This window comes from Ochotona princeps, chromosome 21 (assembly GCF_030435755.1).
Source record: "Ochotona princeps isolate mOchPri1 chromosome 21, mOchPri1.hap1, whole genome shotgun sequence".
Classification (NCBI taxonomy): domain Eukaryota; kingdom Metazoa; phylum Chordata; class Mammalia; order Lagomorpha; family Ochotonidae; genus Ochotona; species Ochotona princeps.
Window position 1 is genome coordinate 9,042,718 of NC_080852.1, and position 27,142 is coordinate 9,069,859.

General features: G+C 45.9%; 1 protein-coding gene across 9 annotated transcripts in view; it reads left to right on the top strand.

Moving 5' to 3' along the window:
* The window catches only part of FOXP1 (forkhead box P1), a 500,423-nt gene that overhangs the window by 239,783 nt on the left and 233,498 nt on the right, over window positions 1–27,142 (top strand). For all 9 annotated transcript variants that reach the window (XM_004581618.2, XM_058678860.1, XM_004581620.2 and 6 more), the window contains one exon: window positions 25,155–25,360. In XM_004581618.2, coding sequence (XP_004581675.2) covers window positions 25,166–25,360 — 195 coding nt within the window. In that variant the 5' untranslated portion in view covers window positions 25,155–25,165. The remainder of the gene's footprint in view (window positions 1–25,154; window positions 25,361–27,142) is intronic.

The following is a 27,142-nucleotide window of genomic DNA, read 5'->3' on the forward strand; positions in this document are numbered from 1 at the left end:
GAGGGGTGGGTGGATGCTCTTGTGTGTGTTGGAGGGGGTAGGGTGATGAGGTGTGTTTAGAGCCCTGTCTTGTCTTGGGGCTGTGTGGTTTCCCACAAGAAGATGCCCTCTCTTGCTTTTTGGGGGGCCCCGGAAGCCATTTGTGTTCTGAACGCACAAGTTTCATGGCACGGGGTTGTGAGGGAACAGAATGGCACAAAGGTTGCCTGGGCTTGATAGATGACGAGCTCCTGAAGCTTATGTGATGGTTAAGGCAAAAGCCTGGCTCCTGGCTGGGTGGAGAGCTGAGGAGGGGCCCTGTGGTGGGCTCCTGTGACCCCAGAACCACACCCTGGGGGCCTTCCCACCACTCCCCTAGCCACAGACAAGCCAGTGGCCTCCCAGCCCCTGCCTGACCACAGCTGTCAGGGAAGCCTTGTGCTCCCTGCGTCTGACCAGCGCCTTTTATGCCACCCTCTTACTGGCTGGTGCCAGACAAGGCGCAGGGAGAGAGAGGATGAGCCTGACAGACAGGTTCCATGAAAGGAGGTCGAGAGAGAGAGAGAGAGAGAGACAATGATCAAATGAAAGAGGGAATGAGAGTGAGAGCTGTAGAGAGAAGAAGAACCCGACCCAGGGTAGAACCTGACATCCCCTGGGCTCTGCAGCAGCTTCCGCCCAGGTGAGCCCAGCAGGTGTGGAGTCCGGCAGGCGTCCTGCCTGGGTCTGGGAGAGGCCCAGAAGGAGAAAGTGCTACTCTGTTGTCAACATCGCCCATCTCAGAACAAGTATTGGAAAGTCCAGCTTTGCCTGTAAGAAATGAGCAAGATGCCGAGATTGCTGCTAGTTCAGACCCTGAGACAGTAAGTCAGACACCCAAGCTTTCATCCCGAGGGACTGGAGTTAGCTCTAGTTAAACGGGAAGATTAACATCAATGTAATTGAAACTTCTCCTCCCTGGAGGACTCCTAGCAGCCAAGGCTGCCTGAAAGAAAAAAAAAATGCCCATGCCCTTGATGTCTCCAAAAGCTACTGTAAAGATAGAAGTTGGGGCTCGAGAGTTCGCTCTCTACCCATCTGTCTCATTGACTGTTGAAAACTTGCAAACTTGCAACCATGCAGATTCAATTTCTAGAGGCACCATTGGTTTCTGGAAGGTGGAAGTTAGTGAAAGTGTGAAGACTTGAATTTCCCTATTCCCTCCGGGACCCCTGGCCTTGGCCCTTTGCTAGTCTGTGTTGAGGTCTGTTCATACATGTTTCCCTTAAAGGTATGCTTGAGTTCATGCTCACATTCCCATCATTCAGAAGGCTCCTTCCTGCATTGATATTTGAGGGAGGAGACCCAAAAGACCCAAAAGATAGGGAAAAGACATCAGCAGAGAGCTAACTAAAACTCTGAGGGAGGAAACAAAAACTCCCCCCCAAATCAGCTCTTCCTTGCAAGAAAAAAAATTTACAGTATTAGGCAGAATACCTGCAAAATACGCAAATCTGTGCAGAATTCTACAGGAAACAAATCCATAGAAATTCTGATTTTAGTTTAGGACCCCCCCCCCATAAATGCCAATAAACATTAATAAAGCTTCGAACTTCATGTTAGAATGTTTTCCTCCTATTTCTTTTAAGAGCTATTAGTTGAACATGCGTTTATTACCCTAGATGATGTGATCAGGGGAGAAAGCATCCGTTCTCTCATCAGCTCTGTCTCCTTCCCGCTCTGCAGAGAATTGAGCTACACTAGCAGTATGTGAAGCCAAGAAGCATTCAGCAAAGAGCTCACTGGCGGTCAGGTGGAGCCCCTGCTCATCTGTGGCTCTCCAAGCAGAAGGATTGCTGGCTGAGCGTTTCTGTAGCAAATATGTTGCAGTTAGCATGGCTCCCTGCTCTGCAGCACCGTGCTACCGTCTCAAGCTGGTGCCTCTGCATCTCCCAGCTGATTGAGAAACAAGATACTTTCTCTGCTCTTCACTCTAGGATGCTTGTTCAGTTTGACTTTGGCGAATGTCGTTCCTTGTGCGATGATTTAGCAAGGTAGTTGATGTTTATTGTGGGTATGATAAGTAACCTGTAATCTATCATTCATTCATCCACTTATGTATTCATTCATTCCACAAATATTTACTGTCTCTAATGTGCCAGGTCCTCTTAGCTCTCTTCAGTGTACTGCCTGCATTATCAAGTTAGAATAAAGGCAAATATCAAACAGCCAGTCTAGGGGGTCCTTGGCTCACAGTGTTAATCTGTGGTTAGTTTGGGATGGGCACGCTGGTAATTTTCGTCCTGGAAGCTCACATAGGACCACAAGGCAAGGATGTGATTCTGTCCCATGTAAGCAGCCACTGATTTATTCAGCAGATGCCCTGAGCACCTATACATGTCCTTTCCTTTTGACTTACTGCGTGATTTTAGAAGCTTGCTTAAATCTTACTGGTCTTTTGCTAAATGTCTTTTACTAAGACACTTACAGTCCTTCGTTTGATCACAGACTTCCATTTCTGCCCCTTTGCTGTCACTTACAAAGGGTTTTACTACATCTTAACCCCATCTCCAACTTCTCTGTTCCTCCAACTCAGAACCTAGAACCAATAGTTTCAGTGGCACAGTCTCCACCATGTCTCTCTCTTATCCCTTCCTCCGTTGCTTTAGTATTGGCAACTGCCAGTTCCATTTTTAGCCAAGTCCACCACTCTTTCCAGCACGCCCTCCTGGACTCATCAGGCTCAGTGTGAACTCATCCACTCACTGCCCCGAGCCTCTGGAAGAGCCTCACTGGCTCCCAGCAGGTGAGTTTATTGCCCTTGGACTCTAAAGATGATGTGACTTGTTAAATTTTCTCCTTCAAACTTAGAATTTTCCATTTGTTCTTTTTCTCTTTTATCACCTCCTTAGCCTGCAAGAAGGAAGGAATCATTTCTTGATTTTGCAGTTGTTTCAGGCTGTGTATTTATCCATGCTTACAATCTACGTGAAATATTTCTCTCTAAAAAGTAACATTCAGGCTGACTTTGAAAACATGTAGAGGGGTTCATGGATTGTAGTAGGAGAAAGGGGGCACCCAAGGGGAAGAGAATGGCATTACAGAGATATGAAAGAGCTGTGTATAACATTTTTGGAAAACAGCAGTTAACTCGGAGTGGTGCTAGGTTGGTGAAAGACGAAGCAGAAGGAAGTCTGGGAAATTATCCAGGAGTTCTCTTAATTTCAGGCAACGGGATTGGGACTGTCCTTTTGAGAACAGAGAACTCTGGGAGGTTTGCCAGCAAGAAAGTGACTTGGTCCTAGTGGCTTTTGGTTTGAATTATGTTTGTGGTAGCAGCAGAAGTGTCCTTGGCCTTGCAGGAAAGAGGAGATGAGGGAAGGATGCTTGGTAGTGGGTACATGAGACTAAGGGTTACCAGGTGATGGTCGGCTGGGGAGTTTACAGTGACTGTTGTGTGATCAGAACTGGCTGGTTTAAGGTGAGAGTTTGTTTGGGACATCTTAGCTTTTAGGGTTTCTGATGAACTTTGAGTGTCATAGGTCATTGATCAGTAAACCAGTGAATGGAAGAGCTCTGTCTCTCTTCCTCTCCATTTCAAATGAAATGGAAAACAAAATGATTCCTTCTTTTGTAAAAAAAAAAAAAAAAAAAAAAAAAAAATCCAATAATAAAGAGGTTGTTGAGGGAGCCAGTGACCAACTAGCAGTGAAGTATATGCAGAAGGCAGGAGGCATCTTGGGGTTCATCAAACCTTTACTTAAATTTGTGAGTATGAGAGACAGAGAGGAGAGAGGGGTAAAGAGAGATTAAAGTCAAGGTCTTCCCTCTGCTGGTTTGCTCTGTAGGTAGCTACGTAGCCCAGACTGGAGGCAAGAGCTTTTTTCAGACCTCCTATGTGGGTGACAGGGCCCAACACTTGGGCCACCATCTGGTGCTTTTCTTGGGCCATCAGCAGGGCGGAAATAGGACAGGAGCCAACACCTATATGGGACATTACCCACTATACCGCAATACCGTCCCCCTTGAAGTCTTTAAAAAGATAAGAGTGAAACATTTGCATTAGGTTACAGATTAGCAGAATTGTCTGCACAAGATTTCAAAAGAGTGGCCTTCAGGGACAGGTGTCACAGAGCAGTCTGCTCTGTTGAGCTCCTCAGTCCTGGGGTGTGTTCAGATTCTACCAGCATCCATAACCCCAGGCCCTCATGATGTCCCTACACCTTCAGAGCCCCAGTCCAGCCCTCCGTGCTTATCTGGGGAAAGGACTTGATTCTCCTGGGGTTCTGTAGTTGAGCAACTGTTGCCTTCATCTGAAAAATGGAGGCCAAAGTGCAGACAGGTGTAAGTCAGAGGTGAAACCCCAGGAGACAGCACTTCCAAGAAACTTAGAAACTATGCAGGGGAGAGAAGTGGCAGGGGCTAGCCCCCGGCTAGGAGTTTGAATGGGGCTGGAGGGAAGGTAGATGATTTCAGATAGAGACCAAAGTCTGATATTCTGTTAAACATCGGAGTGGCAGCTCTGGGAAGATACTTTGGTTGGTGAGAATGATGCAGGAGCCCCAGGATGCAGAAGCGAGTTGAAGCAGTGGGCAGGTGAAGGTCTTTCACCACTAGGGTTGCGCCCCTCTGGGCTAAATCCATCCTTTGTTCTTAAAATGTTTTATTAGAACATAGCCACATGCAGTTTCTGGCGATATTTGCCCGACCACATGGCCTACAAAATAAATATATATATACATTTACTCTTTGGCCCTTTAAAGAGAAGCTTGCAACCCCTACTTGAGAGTTTGGAAGCCCTAAGGATGTGCCCTGAGCAAGATGAAACAGTTAAAAATGAGCTGAGGGAGGGGACACCCATGAGATCCGTAAGGAGCCACCAGCTAGGCAGGCGGAGAGCCAGGAGTGAGCAGGAACTCCCCGCAGCTCCGAGAGCTCTTCGGGGAGAGAGGCAGTTTGAATGACGGTGTCATGTGTTGTCAAGAGGTCAAGTGAGGAAAGAACTGCAAAGAGTCCATTACATTCAGCAACTGCAATTGTGGTGGGGACCTTCCCAGCAGAGGGTGGGGGTTAGCTAGCCTGTGCAATGAGCAGAGGAGGCAGGGAAAGGGGCGTGATGGAGGCAGTGTGGTATAGTTCTTCCAGTCAGCTCACAAGGAACAGGAGAGGCCGTGGGGACAGACAGAGCCCAGGAGGGTTGAGGCAGACAACTTGAAGACCGGCATGTGCACTTGACTGAGGGAAGAATATTTAAGAAAGGTGCGTGGGAAGGGGGTCAGTGGTGAGCAAGACCTTAAAGAAGTATGGTGGGCAGTGAGGTGGCAAGGGCTGGCTGCGTTCCTTGCTACTATCTCACCAGTTCTTCCTGTGTGGGGCAGGAACTTCCTCCCCTGTGCCTCTGGCTTTGGCCTTGGCCCTGGCCACATGCTGGGTTCATCTCTCAGGCTAAGTTTCCTGAAAAGCTCCCTTGCAGTGCTTGCCTGCTCCTGGGATACCAGTGCCGCTCTTTGCTCCCCATGATCTATCTCTTGCTCTTCACTGTCCATATCCACAGGTTCCACGTTCAAGGTCAGCCTCGAATGGATCAAATCCACACCAGTTTAATAAAAGACAGTGGCATCCACTGATCTGTTTAGGCACAGGCGGTCCTGAAGGAATCCTCTGTGGCCTCTGAAGGACAACTGTACCCGCTGAAATTTCTGGAGATTGCTTAAGCCCTACCTAACGTGCCCCACTGCAGGTGCTCAGTGATGTAGTGTTTATGAAGTAGACATGCAAGCAAAACTCACAATTCATTAAAGTTTTAAGGCACATTATAAATTTATTATTGAACAAGAAATAGGACTCATTGCTTTGATCCCATAGTAAAAACACAGAACAAATTCTTACAGGACAATTTTTTTTTCTGAACCACGACACTTTTGACATGTGGGAGAGATGAATTTTCTGGTAGGGGTTGTCAGGCTGTCTTTAACATCATCCCTGGTTCCTACCCACTGAATCCCAGTAGTCCATCTCTCTTCCCCAGCATGTAACAACCCAAAATGTTTTCAGACATTCCCTGGTGGGTGAGAGCTTGGAGGGCGAGTGGCCCAAGTTGGAAACTTACTGTGGAAGGACAGATAGATTTTTTCTTCTTTTAGATTTTTTTCAAGAAAATTTAAAAAATTTAGAAGAGAGAGAGAGGGAGGGAGGAAGAAAGCTGCCTCTATCCCCTGGCTTACTCCCAGATGCCTGCAGATGCTGGGGCTGAGCGAAAGTCAGGAACTCACAGCGGTCTCCCACGTGGGTGTCCGGAGCCCAGTTGCTGAACCCATCCTGATTGCCCACCACCGTCTACATTAGCCGGAAGTTGGAATCAGAGACAGAGCTGTGTGTCAAACCCAGGTACTCTCCTAGGGGGCACAGGTCTCTTTCAGGCCCGGACCCCACTCTTGATTTTTTTTTTTTTTTTTTTTTTTGCTTTTTTTACCCGGATGTTTTCTCCAGTTTCATTGTAGCCTTTCCCTCCATACTTTGTGTTTTTAATAGTTAGACCTCAGGGAAATGATCCTATACATATGTATGTCTTAAGTACTGGTGGTAGAAGTGGATGTCATCCATTTTTGACTGCCTGACAAGCTCCTGGTGGCTCTGCCATAGTCCATATGACAATGTATCATGCTATAAAAATCGGAAGAGGTGCCCCATGTGTGAGCTGACGGCGCCTCTGTGCTGCTGTGTGTGTTAAGATGCTCAAGTCTTCGCATGAAGACACGTCTGACATACCTGCTGCTAGTTCACAGGAGCTTTTCTATTTTTACGTTCTTTAGTCAGAGACATTCTGACACAGGTGAGGTCACAGATGTGGTCACAGGGAGACAAAAGCATGTGCCAACAGGGAGGCCTATTAGGTCATACTTAAAATTTCTTCATTTTAAGAGATTTATGTATTTATTCAGAAGTCAGAGTTAGAGAAAGAGGGAGAGGGGGAGCTACTCACTGGTTCAATCTCTGAAGAACTAAAACCAGGGACTCTATCAGGGCCTCCCGCTCGGGTGCCAGGGAACCTGGTGGGGACCATTGTGTGCCATGTGGTGCTTCAGCAGGGAGCTGGATCAGAAGTGGAGTCGCCAGGGCTGGAATCAGCACTGCGGTGTAGGAGGAAGGCGTCCCAGCAGCTTCTGCACCTTACCAGGTGCCATGGTGCTAACTCTAAAATTCTTATTTAAAGTGCATGGATTTTTCAGAAAAGAGCAAAGGGGAAGGACCTGGTTCTGTGGAAGCTGTTTTAAGCAGCACTGAGCACACGTACCTATCCGGTTCCCAAAAGATCCCAACTCCATGGGACAGACTCAGGCAATCACTCCCTGGGTAAGAGGTGTCAGTGGCAAGGATTTGGTCATGGATATTGATTTGATTCCTAGTCAGTCCAGTCTTCCCACTCTGAAGACCTGTGCTTGGTACACTAATAATCAAGCACTTGTAGCTAGCTGCACTGCGAGGTACAGGTTGCTAATCCTATCCTCAGTTATTAGCATGTTTGTTCTTGACTTCAGCAAACTGCATGTACAAAGGAGAAATGTCCGTGAAAAGCCAATTAAAGGTTTTCTTTAAATTTTGAGGCTTTAAAATGATCATCCAAAGACTACTTTGAACTAGGCTGATTTGCAGTATTATCCTCTGCCCCGTTTTCATCTTACCCTTCCTGTACACCTTGGTAAACAAGGTCTCTTTCTTAATGCACCAGAAAGTTAATGTTCTCCTAGCTTTCATTAGAAGAAACGTTCACTTTACTGATGTTTTGTTCCTCATCAAGCCGGGAGACAGAAGTAGAAAAAATGTTTTGAAAGAGTCAGACTGAGAGTGGAGTTGAGTTTCAGGTTTGTGTTTGATGGGAAGGAATCTTCTGCCTTTGGGCCTTTGTCAGTAACCTCCCAGAGGGCTGGGTCTTATGCGCTGGTAATAATCGTTGTGATTTATTGAGCACCTACTACACACGAGGCACTTTACATATATTATGTTTCTCAGCCCTCGGGGCACCATGCATTTGTCATCGTAGCACTTACTGCAGTTCTGCTGTCTGCCTCTTTAGATGGTTAACTGGTCAGTGTGCATCTTCTGATCAGACAGCTCCAGCACCTCCACGTTGGTGGGTCTGTATCACTTCTTGCTCCCCATACCCACCCCAACACTTCCTGCAGGGCCTGGCACATCCTGTGTATAAACTAAAGATTGCTTGGAAGGATGAGTCCACTAACTTCAGAGGAGGATGACTTTTAAATGAGAAAGTAGTGGGATGGACTGGTGGAACCAGATTGTAAAGAAACTTGTCAGAGCTGAGAATGAAGCCCAAGCTCTTTCCCCTGCGCCTGACTTCTCGGACTTTGATGAGTCCACGCATCATCTAGGGGGTTTTGTTGACACAGAGTTTCATTCTGTTGGTCTGAGCTGGGCCCAAGGATTTACATTTCTGACCAGCTCTCCTATAATGACTCTCCTCCTGCCCCAACACCCTGTTTTGTGCCTTTTGCCACAGAAGTACAGCGTAGTTGCAGCGTAATAAGTGGTGTTTTAGCTGCTGGTTCCGTCTGGAAGCCCTTGTCAGGAAACGCATCCCTGGTCATCTGTACAGATCTCCTAAAGGAAATGCCACCGGAATCTGCTCCTGGATCAATATGGCGGCCCTCGCACCAGCTGATTGTCCGTGGGTTGTGAAGGTTGATGGATCTTAACTCAGGAATCGATGCCTTCAGGCCTTGTAGCATCTGTGAAATGGTTTATAGATGAAGCTGGTTAAGGCGTATCATTTTAACGCCTTGTTTTGTTTAGTAGTCATTGCAGTAAGCTTCATACTTGGTAACAGGTCCTCCCCTTCTTTGGCATAAATTTGTCCCGTATTTTCACCCTTACTCTTTTTGCTTGTAAATGTAAATAGTAACAGTACATTTTCAACATGTATTTGTTTACTGGATAAATGGATGCTGTTGATGCTGGATAAATGGATGCCCTTCTTGTTAGCATGTCTGTGACAGTGTGCTGAAGGGAGCTTGGTGGAAGATTTTGATCTCCTTCTAGGCATCTTCCCTGGCACAGTATTTCCCCCAGAGCTTTTGAGGAACAAACAAAGCAGTTGGCTTTTTTTTTCACCAGTCAGAGTGTGGTATCCAAAGTCTAGATGCTTGTCTTGACCGTGCGGCAGCACATGGGAGGGGCGTCTGTGAGAGGGGCCCCTCCGTCAGAGCTGGGTCCGCTTATCCCCAGGCAGTCGGATTCATTTGTCCCAGCTCCACTTACACTTTGTCACCAGCCTGCAGCTGTCTCACAGACGGCAAGTTCGACCCTTGCTGACCGCGGTGCCGTAGCTGGGTTCTGGACTTTGAAACCAACTGACACTGTGTTGTTCCCAACCATTTACAGCAGATCTATTCAAAATCTTTGGTCTGGTTGCCTCCCCTTCACTCATCACATAACAAAATGTCACCATTTATGTGTGTGTGTGTGTGTGTGTAAGATTTGACAATAAACGTGTGTATGTTGCATTCTAGTTGTATAGCAGTGATAATTGAGCGTTTGAGACAACATTCATTGTAGCTTTTTGTTTTGAGCAGCTCTTTCAGATGCCTTGCTTCATGTATGCAGCTGGGCTGCAGGGTCATGAAAGGTGCTTGAAGGAGATGAGGGCGTGTGTTCAGGGAAGCATTGTTTTATTGAAATCATATTGAAAGTAAATTGGCAGCTACATGGAGTTTGTCCTGAAGTCGCTCATGGAAGAGCTTGCCTGTTCTGCTCCCAGGGACAGAGGAGGCCCCAGAACACACGGTGATAAATGGAGAACAGGTCACCGAGGGAGCCTTCTTAGGGCACATCAGGCATGTTCACATTTTTTTCTCTTTTTATGTCGGTATTTCTCCCTCTCCTTTCTTCTTTCGTTTTGGAATGTTATATAGGTTTTAATCTACATAAACTGTATGCCTATGCCTTTGATTGCTGGGCTTGTTAAAGATAGTGATTCAAGTGTACAGATGTTGGAAGTCACAAATACAAGAGAGGTTGCATTTCACTGTTCACATACATCTATGTACATGTGCACACACATCATACATATATAATTATTCTGACTTTGTCATGCCATAGCATCATTGCCATTGTTCCCATAAAATGCAGTATTTTATGAAATGATACAATCTATGAGGCATTTCCCATTATGTAGACACCAAGTCTTTAAATTATAGCAATTTCTTAAGATTTTAAGGCAAAATGAGCTCTTAGAAGTATGATTAATAGCAGGGAATGAGGCTAATGCTGGGTCATCAGAGGCTCTCTGTTACAAAAAAGGTTGGGCTCGTAAAAGCATCTATCTTTTTGTCCAATAAAGCATTTGAATGCTCTGCTTATAGTTTTTATCATGTGCCAGTGACTTGGTGCTGAATAAACTGTGAACTTGCTCTGTGGAAAGGCGGCCCTGCTTAAGTGGCTGACACCGGAGTGCCTTGATGGTATGAGAGAAGGCATGCCGGGCAGGGAGGCTCATTGTTGGGAGCTCTTGGGTTGGTGTTTAGGGATTCTTCTCTAAATGAAATCCCCATGGCCTAGGACCCCCGTGTAGTATGGGACCAAAAGACCCTGGCTTCTAGGTTGATGGTGTTGGTAGCAGTGTGAGTATGCGCAGCAGGTACTGGGGGAGTGCCTTGCGCAGGTGTCATCAGGAATACAGTGCCTAGCGGTCATGTGGAGCCTGGGTCCTCCCGCGGGTCTCCTCCCCGAGATCTAGACCAGTGGGATGGGAGAGGGTTTTTAGGTGGTTTCTTAGCTTTCATTACTTCTCTTTATTGTGATTCAATGTTAAAGCAATACTGTTGTTCAGTCCTTTTTAAGAATCCTTGTGATAAAGCTAAGAAGGTCTCCGTTTGGTAGCATTTTTTAAAAAGATTTATTTATTTTTATTGGAAAGGCGGATATACAGAGAGGAAGAGAGACAGAGAGGAAGATCTTGGGGAGAGATGATTCATGCCCCAAGCGGCCGCAGCGGCTGGAGCTGAGCCAGTCCAAAGCCAGGAGCCAGGAGCTCTTCTGGATCTCCCGCGCAGGTGCAGGGTCCCAAGGCTTTGGGCCGTCCTCGACTGCTTTCCCAGGCCACAGGCAGGGAGCTAGATGGGAAGCAGGGCTGCCGGGATTAGAACCTGCATCCATATGGGATCCTGGCGCATTCAAGGTGAGGACTTTAGCCATTATGCTATAGCGCCAGGCCCGGTATCATTTTTTTTTATAAGATTTATATATTTTTTATTGGAAAAGCAGATATACAGAGAGAAGGAGAGACAGAGAGGAAAGATTTTCGGTCTGATGGTTCACTCCCCAAGCAGCCGCAACGGGCTGGAGCTGAGCCAATCCGAAACTAGGAGTTTCTTCCAGGTCTCCCACATGGGTGCAGGGTCCCAAAGCTTTGGGCCGTCTTTGACTGCTTTTCCAGGCCACAAGCAGGGAGCTGGATGGGAAATGGAGCTGCTAGGATTAGAACTGGTGCCCATATGGGATCCCAGCACATGCAAGGTGAGGACTTCAGCCACTAAGCTTTTGCGCCGGGCCCAGTTTAGTAGTAATTTTAATCTGTCTCTAGCAGTTATCAGCTCAGCATTTAACAGAGGAAGAATATGGCTCCCACTCAGAGCTTCTGAAAACAGAAGGACCTACCAAAACTTTACTAACATTGGTTGGTTTTTATTACATGTATTATCAAGTCTTTCTCTGATACAAGGGGTACATGCTGGCTTTCCATTTGAAGTAATGAGACAAAGTTTCCTCTAAAGACAGATTATCAAAAATGAATCATCCTAAAACAACAGTTCGGGACGTCTGGATGGAGATGGCAAAGAGGCAGAAGGTAGCAGTGGTGGTTGCACTTGCGAGATGGGCTTAGAAAACATGGCCTCTCCAGCGTCTCAGAAGAGGTCGAGTTCTCATCAGTCTCTGGAATTCCTTTAGGCCATTTTCAGTTTTTAAAGTGGCTTATGAAAGTGTTCATAGAAAAGGCATTGTGACGGTTCATCCTTTTTAAATACATAAAACTTTCAAAATTGAGACTCCCTCGGGAACCAGAGACAGTGGGCACATGGATAAAGATAGCCACGGCTGCGCAGCTGTGGGACCCATGCTGGGAAAGGCGGGCAGACAGACGCTCAGGTGTTCATCCCCATCAGGACTCAGGGCAAGCTCCGTTTACATTGAGCTTTAGCTTGGCTTTCCAGGGCTCCGTGATGGCACCTTTGTCTTTGGGTTCACCATTCAGAGTGGTGAGCTGTAATTCCAAGGCTTTCCCAGGGTTCTAGTCCATCCCAACTTCAGGAAAAGAAAATTTTAAAAAATGAAGTTAGGGAGAGCTGGGAAAGCGCTGGTCGGCCATGAGCGTGGCAGGCAGATGCTGCCCTCTGCCTTCAGCCTTCTCTCGCCTGCAGGAGGCTCTCACCCGACCGCACACACCTGGCAGTGTGGACTTTGAGGACGTTCTGTCCTCCACGCACTGGCAGAGGTCTCTGTTAGTTGTCCCAGCTGCCAGGCTTGCATCATCACTCAGTTGAGTAAGTGGCATTTTCTTTCTCTAGGGCACTAGAACAGCCCTGGCGCCTGAGTACTTTCAGGGGCAGCCGAGCGAGTTCTCAGCCATGCCTTCTCTTTGCCTAGGCGCTGTTAGAGCAGGTCCTTGCGCCTGAGAAAGGCCTTCCTGGTGGGATGTTCCTCCTGCCGACCCTCCGTGGAGGCCTGCGAGCTGTGCTGATGTAGGGCAAGCTGTCAGCCGAGACAGACTTAGGAAACAAACCACAGCACAGGAAAAAACCAAAACAGATGAAAACACTCTAGTTACTTAGTGTCCAGGTTTACTGAAGGAAGATGAGACCAAAGCAGGAGTGGGAAAGGAGCAGCTAGAGGATGGAGAAGACAGGGAAGCTGGCAGAGCGGGCATGGGGATAACACAGTTTTTAAAAACGGGAAAAAATGGACAGAGGTGAAAATTCCAGTAGCCTGATTGTGAATGATATAATTGCCAGAATCCTCTGAGGTGTGTTTTTTTTGTTTGTTTGTTTCCTCACTTTGCGATTTTGCTTTATCCAATAGGCAGTGGCTTTTTTTTTGGTAGTGTTTTAATGTGCTTTGTACTTACATAATACGAAATTCTTAAAAATTAATAGATTCTGAGTGTCAGATATGTATGGCTGTATGGTTTGCTCATCAAATTTTAAGCAATAGAGGGACAGTATTCACACGTGTCAAAGTTGTGTAATATTGTTGAAATACCTGTAAAAGAGATTCAAGCTCATGCTTTAATTGCAAATGGTATCCCTCAATATAGTACCTGTGATAAGAAATTGGTAACTCTCTCACAATACACAGTAAGCTGCTTGCCGTGGTAGCATGCATCAAGGTGATTTTTACAGATTGAACAGCTCTTAACACTTCAGGTAGTGGACACTTTGAACCACTCTGGGTTTTGGAGAGCTGAGATCTCCCCCAAAGAAGCTGAGACAGCGAGCTCCTAAATGGTTGTAGGCAACATCAACTACTTCAAATTAAAAATGTATATATATGTAAATCTTTTAAGGACAGTATCTTAACCCGCCGCAGTTTGATTTTCAGCAGAGCGGTCAAGAAGGCTCCGCATGTCTTTGTGAACGCAGTGGGCTTTCAGGGACTTGGCAAAGAAGCTTCATGTTGGGAGAAAGAAATTTGGGGATTTTCCTTCTTAATGAAATGTTCAAGATCAGAATGTGTGTTTGACCCATATCTTCCATTGCTAGAAGACAAGCTTAGGAAATGAATGGGAAGTTGCTCAAGCTTGGAAGCGTTAAAGCTGTTTGCAAATCCAATCTTTAGTGGTGTTTTCAGCCACATGGACGCTTCGTTTTTATCTGCAACCCACAAAGTGAGGAAAGAAAGAAATTCATGAGGTCCCTTCGCCTCACATTTTCTCCTGTGCATGACCATTGCCAAATGGTGAGTCATGCCACCAGCAAAGAGTTAACCGGATTTCGCTTGATCCACCATGGCTTCTGTGATGATGAGTAATTCGAGGTTGGTAACAGCAAATTGTTGTTTATAAGCAAACATGGCATTGTGCAAACAGGCAAGCTTGGGCTTCAACTGGTTTGATTTCATGGTGGTCAGCAGCTGATCTGTGTAACATACAGCCTTTCTGCCTCTCTAAATGTCAGAAGAATGACTGTTTGTTTATCTTGCCTTCTTCCCAGTTGTTTACTCTGTAATGCATTTACCTCGACCTTGATTCCCAAAGACTGGCCCCTTTCTCCTCCCGAGTTCTGTTTACGTTAGTCCTGCCCCTGGTGTCACCTATGAAATCTGTTGATTATTCCACCTGGTTAATGTTAAATTGCTCTTGTAAGATGATGTGTTTGTTCATAAACACAAATGCTGGGCCCCTTGTTTACTGTACCCATGGCAGCAATCGTTATTAAACAAATACTGCTTTGTTTGCGGGTGTGAGCAGCAGTGTATCCTGTAAGTTCTATTTAAAAACACATACACACAAAAACTCAAATGCTCGAATTTTGATAAAGAAAAGAAAAAAGGGGAACTTGTCCCTGGAATGTGGTTGAAACAGACTTAGGTTTGCTTTTCTTATCTTTTGCTTGGATGAAGGGGCTGGAGAGATTAGCAAGTTGTTTGGTTTTTCTAAGAGATTTCCTTAGTGTAATGATATCTATGCAGTTGTTTGCTTTTTTCAGAAGGGAGAGAGCTCTCCTGAAAGGCCACTAGCTCAGTAACAGAGCATCAGATGGCTAGGAAATTCTTGGTGGAACAAACACGGACCAAGGAGGTATAGGGAAAAAGTCTAGTACTATGAGCAGGGCACTCACCACGGACAGGTACAGTCTTGGGATTTTGTGTTTTTGTTGTTTGTTGTCATGTGGGCTTCTTAGGATCCTGTCTGATACATGTATTCTCTGTCAAGTTGGAGCAGGGAAGATTAACTCCCAGTCGGATATGTTTCTGGATAAAGCTGCTGTAATACACATGGAAACATTTTAACTGAGAATATACAATACACATGTTTTTTAAGCTGTGGTTTCTGCCTCTACCTGGCTCATTTGAAAATGAGTTTACACTTTGAGTACTTTCTGGGAAAGTGAATTGCGCCTCTTTGTTCAGCTTGGGGTGTGTGTGTGTGTGTGTGTGCGCACGCGCGTGCACGACTCTTGTCCCTGGGACACTGGGCGCCACGGCAGATAAGACCTGAGCAGAGGCCCATCTTTAGTCATGTTTTGCAAACAGCAGGGCAAACTGAGCTCACATTGTTTTGTTTTGTTTTAAAGTTTTTGTTTGTTGCTGTTTCTGAGTTTACCTTGTGTTTCAATACTAGGCAGAGCCTCTCAGCATTTGTTGTTGTAAATTACAGAGATAGAACACTTGGGGGGCAGGGCTGAAGGTAAAGGTTGGGCGAGTGGTGGTCATGACCTTCAAAGGCAAATGGTGGTCTTCTGTATTGAAGAAGGTATGCCAGCCCAAATGTGGGGGGCCACTGTTGGCAGCGGGGTGGGGACCAAATCTGTATACTGGAGTTTTTGAAGGATAAAACTGGAAGAATTGTTCCTGGCAGACAGTGGAGCCTCACAGCTCCCAGACAGTTGCCACGAGATCATGAACATGTTTGTGTGGGCGAATCGGGAGGTGCGTGAAGTGTGCCATCAAATCACTGCTCGTTAAATGATGTTGGGAACCCAGTCCTGTGTACCGTCACAGACATAATATATAGAAGTGAAAAAGAAAATTCAGAGTGACCGTTGGTCACTTTATTCCAGCGAGCGATTTCTGATGAGTTCAGCTGTTTAAATGTTCCAGGGATGTAAGTTGAGCAGGCCTTTCTCCAGGCCACACTTAAAGTGGATCAGGTTCTATAAAAACTGCCTTTTCATGAGGCTCCCCAGAACACCTGGCCCCCCTCACACCTGACCTTGGGAGGCTTCCTGGTAGCAGAACAAACAGCCTTGCACTGGCTTGGCAAAGTGCCTTTTCGGTCTCTATTGAATTATTCCAGCCAGTTGCGATTCACAGGTAAGGAGTGGGTATGCCGCTTCCTGTGTGCTCTGTGTCCTGGAGCCACCCACTGCTGTCTTTCTGGCTTGCCACAGTGGTTGCAGTGACAGTGCTGCAGGGCTTGACCACCAGGAGAAAAGCAGTGCAGACCAACAGTCTCCAGAAAACCTAAAAATATAAGCCAGATATCTAGCGTTTTCTGAGGGTGTGTTGCAGGGGACCTGTGGGCTACCTTCACTGGTGTTTCATCAAGATTATGGGGTCCAAGCCATTTTAAGACAGAGTTAAGTGTGAGATGTTTCTAGATGCTCTGAGCAGCATTACTACCTTGGTGCTGGAATTCAGAAAGCCCTCATTCATGTGGGCAGTGTGCTCTCTGCACCCTGAGAGCCTGGCAGAGAGAGGAAGCCAGACTGTTGCTGGAGACATTGTTTTATTACCCCCTATTCCATCAACTCCATTCTGAGTCATGCATTACAGGGAAATTAACCATCCCCATTTCCGGTCCACCTGAAGGGTCCTTAGGTATGTTAAAGGCTCACCATGGATTGGGTGATTGTTGTTGTTGTTGTTGCTGCTGCTGCTTGATAAAATTTACATTTTCAGTGACAGGGACAAAACCTGTGTTGATGAAGACTCTACATGATGTAATGGCTTAAGTTCCTTTCTGGGTAACCTGCCCAGAGGAGCAGCAAATAGACCATTGCAAAAGCCAGAGTCAAAAAGCTCACAGAAAATCTTAGGAAGAAAGGTACACTTGAGCTTCTCATTTCTCTGCACTAAAACAAACTTAATCTGAATTCTGTTTTTCCTAAACTTTTTGAAGTACCTTAGAAAGTTGGTGGCTTGGGCTTGGCAGCATGGCCTAGTGGCTAAGGTCCTCGCCTTGATCCCATATGGCCGCTGGTTCTAATCCCGGCAGCTCCACTTCCTCTCTATCTCTCCTCCTCTCAGTATATCTGACTTTGTAATAAAAATAAAAAATAAAGAAATAAATGAAAAAAAAAAAAAGAGAGAGTTGGTGGCTAGCGCAAATCTTGATCTTGTTCGAACAAGAAGTTCAACTTCTTTCCTGTCGTTTAGTCACCCCATCAAAAATTCAGCAATCGTGTAGTAAACTCTGGTTTTGTGCAAGCTGTACCTAAAAGTAAAGTTTTAGGCACAGTGTTTATTTAGTTGATTACTTTTTAAAAATACTTATTTGGAAGGTAGAGTGGCGGGTGGAGGAGGAGGAGGACTGGTTCACTCCCCCAAGTGGTTGCAGTGTCTGGGGGCTGAGCCAGGCTGTGGCCAGGAGCCACAGACTCTATCCAGGTCGCCTCTGTGGGAGCCAGGGGCCCAAGTAGTTGGGCCAGCATCTGCTGCTTTCCCATGTGTGTTAGCAGGAAGCCAAATTGGAAGCAGAACTGCCAAGACTCGAACCAGCTCTCTGATGGGTGTATGTCAGTGTCACTGGCAACATCTTAACTCACTGTGCCACGATGCCAGTCCATATTCATTTTTTAAAAATTCTTGCCAAACTAATGGAGGTGGATAAGTGGGGAAGGATACTATTTTAATGTGAATGTCTCTGCTTTCATTTAAACGATAAGCAGAAACTGCTTTTGGTTTAGTCAGTACAGACCAGTTTCTGTTTTTGCCCCTTTTCCAAAGGCAGGAGTGGGACCATATTACGTGATCAGAAGTAAGCGTTGTTTTGCTATGTCCTGGCCAACTTAGAGTTCCTTGCTTCCCTCTGTCTGTCCCTGTAATGGTAGCTACTGCCCCTGGCCAGCTGAGATACCACCGCTGTGTCTGAGCTCTCGCACTGCCTGCACTGGCCTATGTTAGAGCCTGGTCCTTAGGACCACAGAGGCTGAGCTCCCACCAGGGGCCTTCCTGGAGGAGGCCCTGCCCTTCCCGACCATGGAGCTCCCATCTCAACCTCTGCTCCTCTGTGACCCAAGTTGGTCCCAGGTGGCCCTGATCTCCCTGAGGGCCACACAGCCACTTGCGCTTTGTTGGTTTTTACTCTTCAAAAAGAGTTATGCTTTTGTTAGTTTCCTTATTCCTGAACTATGTCTTCCTTGATGCTGAATGACACATCATGTTTCCTAAAGCGTAGATCCAAACATGCAAAGCGCACGATCAAGTTGATAATGCATAAATCATTTTTAACAACAGGTAATATGCATAATTTATGGTGTTACAGTGCTATCTTTTTGATATTTATGATGGATAATGCTCAGTTTTGGCCCTCATATTACTGCTTTAAATTATACCACAGGAAAATTAATGAGAAAGTAGATTTATGGGTTTCATTTGTTTGTCAATTCAGAAATTAATTGGGTGTTAATTTTAGCCGTCCCTCATCAGAGCAGGACTTCAGTGTGTGTGTGCATTACTTTGCATTCATTGTAGCTTACCTCCCATTTACTGTGGGTCAGTAGCTTTGCATATATTAAAATAGCCCTCCGGCTCATTCCCTTGATTACTTTTTGAACTGCCATGCATTAGAAAATTTACGCCTTTCTGTTATAATTATGAAAATCTGGTCCTGGAAGATGGTGGCTCCATGACACGGTCAGCACACTGGACTTCTCTTCCTAAACTCGACTCTTGAGTCATTTCTCTGTGAAATGGGAACCTTCCTTGTGGAGGCAGTGGACAGACAGCTGACCGGGCCCTGCTGGGGCTCATTCACCACATGTGGCCGTTCTGCTGGGTGGCAGAACAGTTGGCGGTGTTTGGGGGTGGTCTTCCTCTGCCCATTCTCCTCCCTCTTTGTTCCTTCAGGATTGTGCTGTGCAGCCCCACCTGTGCACAGGAGCTCTGCATCTTGGGTTCAGGGCTCACTGAGGCCTCTGCATGCTGCTATGTCCTCTCCTGCTTCCTTTACCTGAAGTCTGCTTTGTGATTGCTCCCTGCCACCTGCTCAAGTAGCATGCTGCCAGATGCCATCCTGTGTTAGAGGGCCTGGGTTTGAGTCCCAGCTCTGCTTCCCATTCTAGCTTCCTGCTAATGGGTACCTGGGAAGGCAGCAGGAGATGGCTCACATAGTTAGTTATATCACTGCTATACCCACGTGGAAGACCTGGATGGAGATCCTGGCTTCCGGCTTCAACTTGGCCCAGAACTGGTTGTTGGGTTGTTGCAGGCATTTGGGGAGTCAGCCAACAGATGAACACGCTCTCTTTCTCTCTGCCTTTCAAGTAGATAAGATAAACAAAGGCATGTGCTTTGAGCTGGGAAACAAGCCCTCTCGTCTAGGATGTTTTCTGTTGTTCGCTTCCATCTCTGTTTCACGATAAAGTAATACTCACATGGGCAGGAAGAGAAGAGAGTGTTTTAATGACCCAACATTTGCCTCTTAGGTTAAAAAAAAGTCTGTAAAACTGCACCTGACTCCTCAAAACTTATTTTGCATTGGCACGTCAAAGAAACCCTTTGTACATTTTAAGGGAGCCAGTTTGTTTGCTTGATGAGACCCAGAAGTAAATGAACGCTGTGTATCCTAATGCAGATAGATTTGTCTTTTCTTTTTCCTGAATGTTCCATGTACTGTGATGGAAAATTTTGATCCTTGATGTAACACGAGTATTTAAAAAGTCTTTTTCTTAGAACTAAAATAGCTAGCTAGACTCTCCTATGTTTTCCTGTCTACAAACTGTGTGGAGTTCACTTATGGTAAACTAAAAACTACATGTTCAGGATTTGCAAAGCAATAAAGTTCTCGTAGCCTCTCAGTTCTTACACTGCGTCTCTTCTCCTCCCCTACCCTCATTCTCCCTCTTTCTTTCCCTCCCCTATCCTCTTCTTCCCTCCCTCCTTTCCCATCTTTCACCCCTTTCTCTTTTTCTCTTACAAGTTTCTGTTACCTCTTCAAAACTGCCTTCCATTTTCCTTCTGCCCTTGCATATGGATAAACAATGAGGAAGAGAAATTGTTTTTGTTTTGGATGAAGGAAGACTACGCAATCATTCTCTTCCTTTTCCTAAAAAGTGATCTCACCATGATCTTCTTCTCCCTGTGGAAGTAGAAACATATTTTACAAAACTATGTTTAGTTTAATTTATACATCCTTTCATGAACAGCCCAAGTTCTTTAAGGGCATTTATTCTGCTTCATATAAATAATTGATCAGCCAAGTTAATTTACTTCTGCCTGACTTGGTCAACCTTAATTAACTGCCCTGGAATCAAGAGTGAACTTTTTGTTAGCTTAAAACCTTTCACAAGCATGATAACAAAGGCTTTATTTTCCCTAAATTTTCAGCATCAACACTGTAACCAAGGAAATAATCATAATAATAAAGCACTGCTTTAATTTACTATAAATACGTTGGCCTGGACATTATGAATTTTCCAGAATACTTCCAGAGAACAGCCCTGTTGGCAGTGACAGCAAATAAGCCCGCTGAATGCAGCTTTTACCCTTTTCTACAAGTCTGCGGCAGGAGAATTGACCTGTGCGACCAGGAGCTCTGAGCGTTGCCAAGCCTGACGTGGAGGCCATGTTGACTTCTTTCTGCCACGTGTGCAATGGTGGCGCATGAGCCTCTGTCAGGTTGTACTGGGTGGATCGCGTGTCTATAACAGGCCTTGCTCATTGGCTGAAGGCAGAAACAGGTTCCACTGTGGGTGTGGGTAAGGCGTGACCCTGCTTGTCGCCGCCGCCCTGCAGCGACACTAAAATGACGAGGAATTTCCAGGGCCTGGAAAAAAACAGGAACCACCACCGCGACCGACACACGATAGAGTAACACAAACACATACACAAACACATACACAAACGGACAGAAAGGAGCAGGCGAACCAAAGAGGCAGGCAAGGGAATGAGCCGAACGAAAAGGTTTATTCCTGAAAGCGGGTTGCTTATATACTGTTCTCCACCAATCACTTCTCCCCGTGGGTCCACGGGGCACTATCTGATAGGCCAGCAATTGCAGCGAGGAGGCATTAGCCTATCTCCGCGACTTCCTGCTTGCCTACTGGCGGGACAAATCCCGCCTCCTGGCCCTCGGCCAGCCGCCATCTTGCGGCCCCTCATACATGGGGTCGGCAGCTCCCCACACCTGTCCCCTAGGTGCCATGCCTTGGTTTCCAGGTAGGTCAGGTGATTCTGCGGTGTTGCTTATTTGGTTTGTCATGGAGTCAGGCAGCTTTGTTGGTTATAGCGGGTCCCCCAGGGAAGGGGGCGTTTTGTAAAGTGAATAACTGCAGCCAGCTTCTTTCTAGCAAAGAAGGGACAGTGCTGTGCTGTGTGGGAGGGGAGACAGGTGCCTCTTCCATCCCGCGACTAGCTCTCGGATGACTCCAGTCATATAAGATTCTGGGGAAAAAGGAGTCGAGTGCTTGTCAAAAGTCCTCCCGCACCCTGCTCTGGTATTGCGGTGTTCTCTGTGCACCTTGCACTCTTGTTGTCTGTGGAATTGACTCCACTTTCTCTGCTCTGATTGACACCTTGACCACCTAGTGTAGGACACTGGAGACTGCAAACTCCACATCATCCCTCAAAGGGACGAGCTTCCATCCGAAAAGGGGGCACAGTTATGGCTCCACCTATCCTTTCATCTGTGGAGCCATAGTTTTCTTATCTGTAAAATGGGAATAACCTTTCCCTGGATTACCTTCCTCCTAGGCTTGTGAGTTTGAAAAGTACATCAAAGGGCTTTGCCCTGTGTGACACATGATAGGGCTAGAAGGGCTGGTTGAGCTGCGTGGGGTGTTCAGTAGACATAGTGCTGGCCTGGCCACTGTTAGAAACCTGCTTAGACACTGACACTCTGAATTTTTCACTTGTGCTTTTCAAAGAGCAGTTTTCTTCTGATTGGTTTGGGAGATTATGAGAATTTTTAAATCTTCCAACCTACATACTACTGCTAGCACTTGACTAATTAAGGACATCCTTAGACCAAAAATAATCCTTTATGCAATTTTGGTCCCAAAGCCTGCACTCTTCACAAACCTGATTCACAAGCCAAGCTTGGCTCAGTGCCTAAAAAACTTGTACTGGAGGACTTGGCACTGTGCATTGGAACTGCACGGAGCAAAAACAGGGCCTTCTCATCAAATTGTGTGACTCCACCCACCAGGATGGTGTCAAACGAAGGAAATGAAAGCCCAGCCAGCCTCTTAGACACCTGTTCCCAGGCCTGGGATCTGGATGGTCACGTGGTTTGGAAGCAGCCTTCTACCTGCGGCTCTGTTCCCTAGCTGGCTAACTATCTGCCATCCTGAGACAGGCACAGAGCTGATGCACAGGCAGTGTTTTTGTCTTTGGGGAATCCAAACAAAAAATTATTATTTTTCTGTAAATATACTTCTGACATACCCTAGGCATTAAATGGGTTTCTTTGCCAACTTCTGGAAGACAATCATTCTCTCAGATGTCGGAACGCTGCCTTTTCTATAGCTGGCATGGAAATAGGCAAGCCTGAGGAGAAGCTGAAACCAGGGGGCAGGGAAGGGCGAGATAGATGATTTTTACAAATGAGTTCGTTTTTAGAAATGAGTCCAGTAGTCATGCTGCCATGAAGTCTCTTTTGTATTAATTATGAATGCACTCAAAAATAGATGGATTGAGACAGACAGACAGACAGAAAGCTCCCGTCTGCGGCCCATGCCCACAGCAGTCAGCCCCGGGAACTCAGTACAGCAGCGAGTGGAGGGTTTGCACCGTTTCCCAGGCTCTGCAATGTCAGGAAGCTAGAATAGGATGTTGGAGCCAGAAAACCTCCCCCCCCCCCCCCCCGCCCAGGCACTCCAATATGAGATACACACGTCTTCACCAGCATATTGCTAGACTGAAGGCCATTCTACAGGTGGGTCCAGTTAGGGAGGTTGTTGTTTTGGTGGATTCTTTGCTAGCAAGACTGCGAGGAGTTACCATGTTTAAAGGATCATGATTTCTGCAAAGTCTGATCCACAGAGATGAGTTCCCATCAGCTGCTGTTTCTGTGTCTGTTTCCCACCTGTTAACAAAGATTCCATGTCTAATCCACTTCAGAATTGGATTAAGTTAGAAAAATAGATGTCTTGCGGGTTGATGGAGTCTATAGTCAGGTTGGCCCATGTGACACATAGAAGGAAATGAAGAAAAATGGGAATTGTTTCCCTTTGAATGCCTGCGTCGTGTTTTTGTGCAAGTCTTCAAAAACCAGAAGCAAATCAATTTTCAGTGAAAAGGCAACTTGGTCTAAATATTTCCAGAGTGTTTGAATTGCCCTGTTGTCACATATGTGATGTTTGGGGGAGAACTATGCAGCACTATATGCATAAGGGGGTGTATATACTATGTGTATAAGGGGGTCTTTAAAAGCTCGTGGAAAATGTGCCTTTATCTTAAAAATCTGTGCATTTGTTTGCACCAGAAATATGATTCTTTTTAAATTCTTCTCTAGGATCTTTCTGAAGTACCTTCACAGGTTCTTCCATGATTGGAACAAATTTGTGTTCAAAGTTTTGTGTCCTTTTTTATTGTGAATTGGTGCTTTCACATTCATGTCTTCATTATTCAGGCATTTCTCCTCTTGGGTGCCTGAGCTGCAAGCTTGCGTGGTGACAGCTGGTTAGTCTAACTTTCCAAGTCCGAGGTGGGAGCTCGGAGTATGACCCTGTCATTTACATGGTTTTGCCTTCTTCCGCTTCACCTCAGCTTTAAGAAAGCATCTCGTGGTTGGGAGCTCTAACGCCAAGGGGAATTTGTCTAAATCCCGAGTCCACCATCCCAGACTGTGGTTTAGAGTGGACCAAGTTGAAGCACTCTCTTGGAGCCTTGGTTTTCTCATCTGCAAACTGGGGTGGCCGTTGTGGTCAGATGGGGGGGTTGGGTATGCAGATGCAGGACCCCCCTCCTTGGCAACTGATAGGTGACAGCGCTTGACAATAGCAAATTACCTGTCTTTTGTCACATTTGGAAGCCTTTACCGAGCCAGGAGCTAAATTGACTCCCCGGGTGAACAATTCTGTGTCCTCGAAGTAACAGTGAAATGTATTACACACAGTTATTCTCTAGCTACTCTTGTATGTTGTTTTCCACATGAGGTATTCAGTGCTTTTAAATTCAGGCCTATAGTTAGGTCTGTCTAGGCAAGATTTTTTTTTCCAGTTTTAAATTTAATATAATAAAGGGCTAGACCCTTCAGGACTTATGCCAAACTAAAGATCAGCAATCTAGCTGGAGAAAGAGCTACCTTTGAATGGGATTTCTCAGGACAAATTAAACCCTAAGACAAAGATTAGAGTCTGAATGTATTTAACTTTGGAGAAGTGCAGGCTTCCCTGCCCCCTCTCTCAGAGGGGCCTGTCTTGTTGGAATGGCCAACTTTGAAGTGTTTGGGCTCCTCCAGTGCTTGCAAGGAGTCAGAATGTCTCCAATGCCTTGGTGTTGACCGTGAGGTTTCTCAGCACAAATTACTTTGGTGAGCTTCCTTGTAATGTATGTGTGTCGTCTTCTAACACATGGAGCTTCAGGAGTAGTTTATACATGTATGTACACACACATGTATGTAAATAAACATTTTTTTAAATCAATTCAGATGGACAACCTGAGATAGAAAGAACTGGCGCTCTGACCTGGTTGATATCCCAAATGGCCACAATGGTTTATGCTGGGCCAGGCCAAAGCTGGGAGCCAGGAATTCTGTCTGGGCCTCCCATGTGGGTGGCCGGACCCTGGTTCATTGATCTGGTGCCACTGTGTGCTGCAGGAAGCAGGACTAGGAGAGCACTGTGCTGCGGACCAGGGTCTATTACACACCAGGCCAAATGCTTGCCCGTTGTGGTGGAAGAGGATTAGATAAGAGTATGAACACCACGCAGTGCCTCAAAAAAATTAAAATTCAGTGCTATAGGATGACATGGTTTTTTGTTTTGTTTTGTGTTGTGTTATTTGGGCGAATTCACCAGACTTAACCAGTGAAATTAAATCCTGAATTCTAGGTTCCCCTGAAAGCATTCATTTTTCTCCTCCAGAGAAAACGGTGAGCTGTTTCAAACAATTCTGTTAGAACTTACATTAGGACTCCTAAACCGAGGAGACCGACCCAGGAAGGAGGGATAAACTGAGTGGGGGGCGGAGACAACTGCTTATAGGTTTTGGCAACATTTAAGGTCAACACACTCCTCCCTATGGACAACAACTGTTTTAACAGCTGCCTTTTTTTTTCCCCCTATCTGAAAATGTTTCAGGTTTTTGAGTCATGATGCAAGAATCTGGGACTGAGACAAAAAGCAACGGTTCAGCCATCCAGAATGGGTCAAGTAGCGGCAATCATTTGCTAGAGTGCAGTAGTCTCCGGGAGGGCCGATCCAACGGGGAGACGCCCGCTGTGGACATCGGCTCGGCTGACCTCGCCCACGTGCAGCAGCAGCAGCAGCAGCAGCAGCAGCAACAGGTACTTGACCTTGGAGTCCAGGGTGGCGGGAGGGAGGTGGGTGTGAGCATCACACTCAGCCATGCACCTGTCTGCCTATTCACTGTCAGTGGCATCAACTAAACCAGTCATCCTCTGGGTGTCCTAGTGGCTTGTAAAAAGGATGGATTTCCAGTTGGAGGTGTTGGAAGTCCTTTATGGGGCAAGATTTTGGAGACTAAGCTGGACTGGGTCTCTGTCCGATGCGTCCTTAAACGTGTCACCTAACCTTAACTGTTGTACATAAAACTGCTCTGTGGAGCATAGTTTCTGGTGCTTTATAATTAAAAGACAAAGGAAATCAAACAAAAATGGGCAGCAGCCTTATAAGAAAGAAAACAGAATAGGAAGTAAGGGGCACGAAAGAGAAAAGGGAAAGTAAATAAGGAGAGTAGACCCAAACAGAAACAAAGTGGAATGCTCAAAGCAGGTGTCGGAGTAGGAAAATGCTTCCCACTGCCATAGGAACTTAGTGATGGAGTGTTTTACATGTTTCTGGTATTCGTGTGGCAGTTGGTATTCATGTTTTAAACCGTGTCTTAATGAGGCCTCTCAGAAATGCAGGTAAGTTGGAACATACTTTTTATAGGTAGGTCAATGGATACCTGTGAGTGACTGGTGAAATATTTCTTAATGATAAATAAAGGTGACCCAGGAAATAGTGTTGTGTTGGCAGGGGCTCAGGAAAATTCAAATAAGTAAGTAATATCTGTTTCAGGACTGGCTCTGTTTCCTAAGACTGGGAGTCAGGAAATAGGAATTTCTGTTAATGCTCATGAATGGTTTCCATCCCAGTATCATCACTAACTTCATTTAGCACACAGTTAAGATGCCATTGTGGAAACAGGTGGGTGGGAAGAGAGGATCTTTCTGAAAGACTCAGAAATTAGTAGTAATGGAGCAAGAGAGACAAATGATTTCTCAGACCTCTTCCTTGGAGTCTGTATCTCGGGAACGCCTAGGGATCCCCTTCTTATGTTAGGGATATAGCTTTTGGAAGGCTGTGAAGCATCTGTAATTTTCTTCAGGCGAAACATTTTTATAAATATCAGAAGTCATTGGAATAGTAACCCATTACGAAGAGGTAGAACATGAGATCTGTACAGTTTGTTGAGTCAAGAAAGAACTGAAAGCAGAACCAGCCCAGGTTTGAATTCCAAGAAGTTCCTACAAGTGATGGAATCTCACCTGCACTGGCTTCCCACACTGCTTGTGCCAGCACAGTGAGCCTCACATCAGTCAGCTGAGGTTTATGCGTTTGTTTGGCATGTGTGTACGTTTAGATGTTATGCGTGTAAATTTGTGCAAGAGGCTAAATGCTAACAAATGAGGTTTTTAACCAAATCTAGCTGTAAACAGGACACCACGTATTTGTGCTGACATAGGTGACACTCTCAACTATTAATGGTTACATGGAGAACACACGGTGTTTTAGAGTGCTGTCGTCTGGCTTTGCCGGGAGAGGTCAAGATCAACTACTACTTTGTGGAGCAGTGGAGATCGGGTGATTGACTGATGTGGCATGAATGCGAATAGTTAGTATCAGGAGTATGTTAACTGACACAAACTTTAGGATTTTACTTGAAGAACCAATAATCACTCCGAATTGCAAAGCATAAGTCAGCTCAAAATCCTCCCATGCACGCCGTGTCATCAGAAGAACATAACACACAGCAAGAATAGCAGTCGCAAATTAGCTGCAGGCGAGAAAGTTACAAAAGGCCCATTTCGGCAGCAGCTTCCTTAAACAGTATCAGGGACCAG